The sequence below is a fragment of the Quercus lobata genome, chromosome 6 (assembly GCF_001633185.2).
Source record: "Quercus lobata isolate SW786 chromosome 6, ValleyOak3.0 Primary Assembly, whole genome shotgun sequence".
In the NCBI taxonomy this organism is placed as follows: Eukaryota; Viridiplantae; Streptophyta; class Magnoliopsida; order Fagales; family Fagaceae; genus Quercus; species Quercus lobata.
The window spans coordinates 37,006,641-37,007,842 of record NC_044909.1 but is presented as its reverse complement, the minus strand read 5'-3'; the positions used below and the strand labels follow the sequence as shown (position 1 = coordinate 37,007,842).

Genomic DNA, 1,202 nt, shown 5'->3' with positions numbered 1-1,202 from the left:
GGGGGGGGGGGGAGACCGTTCGGTCCCAGAGCCTTCAAAGGGGCCATTTGATTCAGGGCCGTGACCACTTCTTCCTTGGAGAACTCGCCCAAGAGCACATTATTCATCTCCTCAGTTACCGAACAAGGCACATCCGCCACGACTTCCTCCATCCTACTCGGAATAGAAGAGGTAAAGAGGAGTTGGTAATAGCTTACCAATGTTTGAGAAATTCCCTCCTCATCCATGCACATCTCCCCCATAGAATCCTCAATGGCGTCAATTCGATTTCTTCTAAACCGATGAGAGGCTCTACTATGAAAGTACTTTGTGTTGTTGTCTCCCTCTTAAAGCCATAGGGTTCGAGATCGTTGCCTCCACATTTGCTCTTCCGACACCAATAGCTTTGAGATCTCTTTTTTCAATCTTTGAACACGAGAAAAACTTCCACCCCTAATTGCCTCTACCTCGGCTAACCTTAGTAACTCTTTCTTCTTCCTAAGGCTTCGGGTCACATTATCAAAAGCCACTTTGCTCCACCACTTCAAGTTTTTGCGGCACCTTTCCACTTTCCCTTCCACTCTACTCATCGGGTTGCCTTGATGAACATAGGACCATGCATCCTCAATTACTTCTCTACAACCCTCATCCTTCATCCACATTTGTTCGAACCTCCAAGGTTTATTTATTCGCTTTGGAATCCCTAATAAGTGAATCATAATCGGCTTGTGATCCGATGTGCCACACTCCAAATGAACCACTTTTGTGGCCGGGAACATGGAGAGCCACTCCGCCGTACCAACTGCTCTATCGAGTCTTTCCCACACCGTATGCCCCTCCTCATGCCCATTGCACCAAGTGAATTTGTTCCCACAATAGCCTAAGTCTTGGAACCCACATTCATCCAACACATCCCTAAACTCCTCCATTTGCCTATTTGGTCTATGCCGCCCCCCCAATTTCTCACGGGCTCGTATAATTTCATTGAAATCACCCGCACATAACCAAGGTAATGAAAATTTTGAATTTAGTCTTCTCAAAGTAGCCCATGAGATGCAATGATTGTTAGTTTCGGGTTCACCGTAGAAACCCGTAAATCTCCACTCACCCTCCTTTCCTTTATTAATGATCGCATCAATGTGATTTGGCGAATAAGTATCCACCGAGAAATCCACTTCTTCTTTCCAAAAGACCACCACCCCTCCACCCTTCCCCTCTCTAGA

General features: G+C 46.3%; 1 protein-coding gene across 1 annotated transcript; it reads right to left on the bottom strand.

Annotated features, from left to right (window-relative positions):
- Window positions 1-326: 326 nt before the first annotated feature.
- On the bottom strand, window positions 327-908 carry LOC115950217. The gene has a single exon (XM_031067455.1). It carries the CDS (start codon window positions 906-908, stop codon window positions 327-329), a length of 582 nt encoding a protein of 193 aa, XP_030923315.1.
- Between the last annotated feature and the right edge of the window lie 294 nt (window positions 909-1,202).

Coding starts and splice junctions, on each gene's coding strand:
- LOC115950217 (XM_031067455.1), bottom strand. CDS start 908: ATGGAGGAGTTTAGGGATGTGTTGGATGAATGTGGGTTCCAAGACTTA.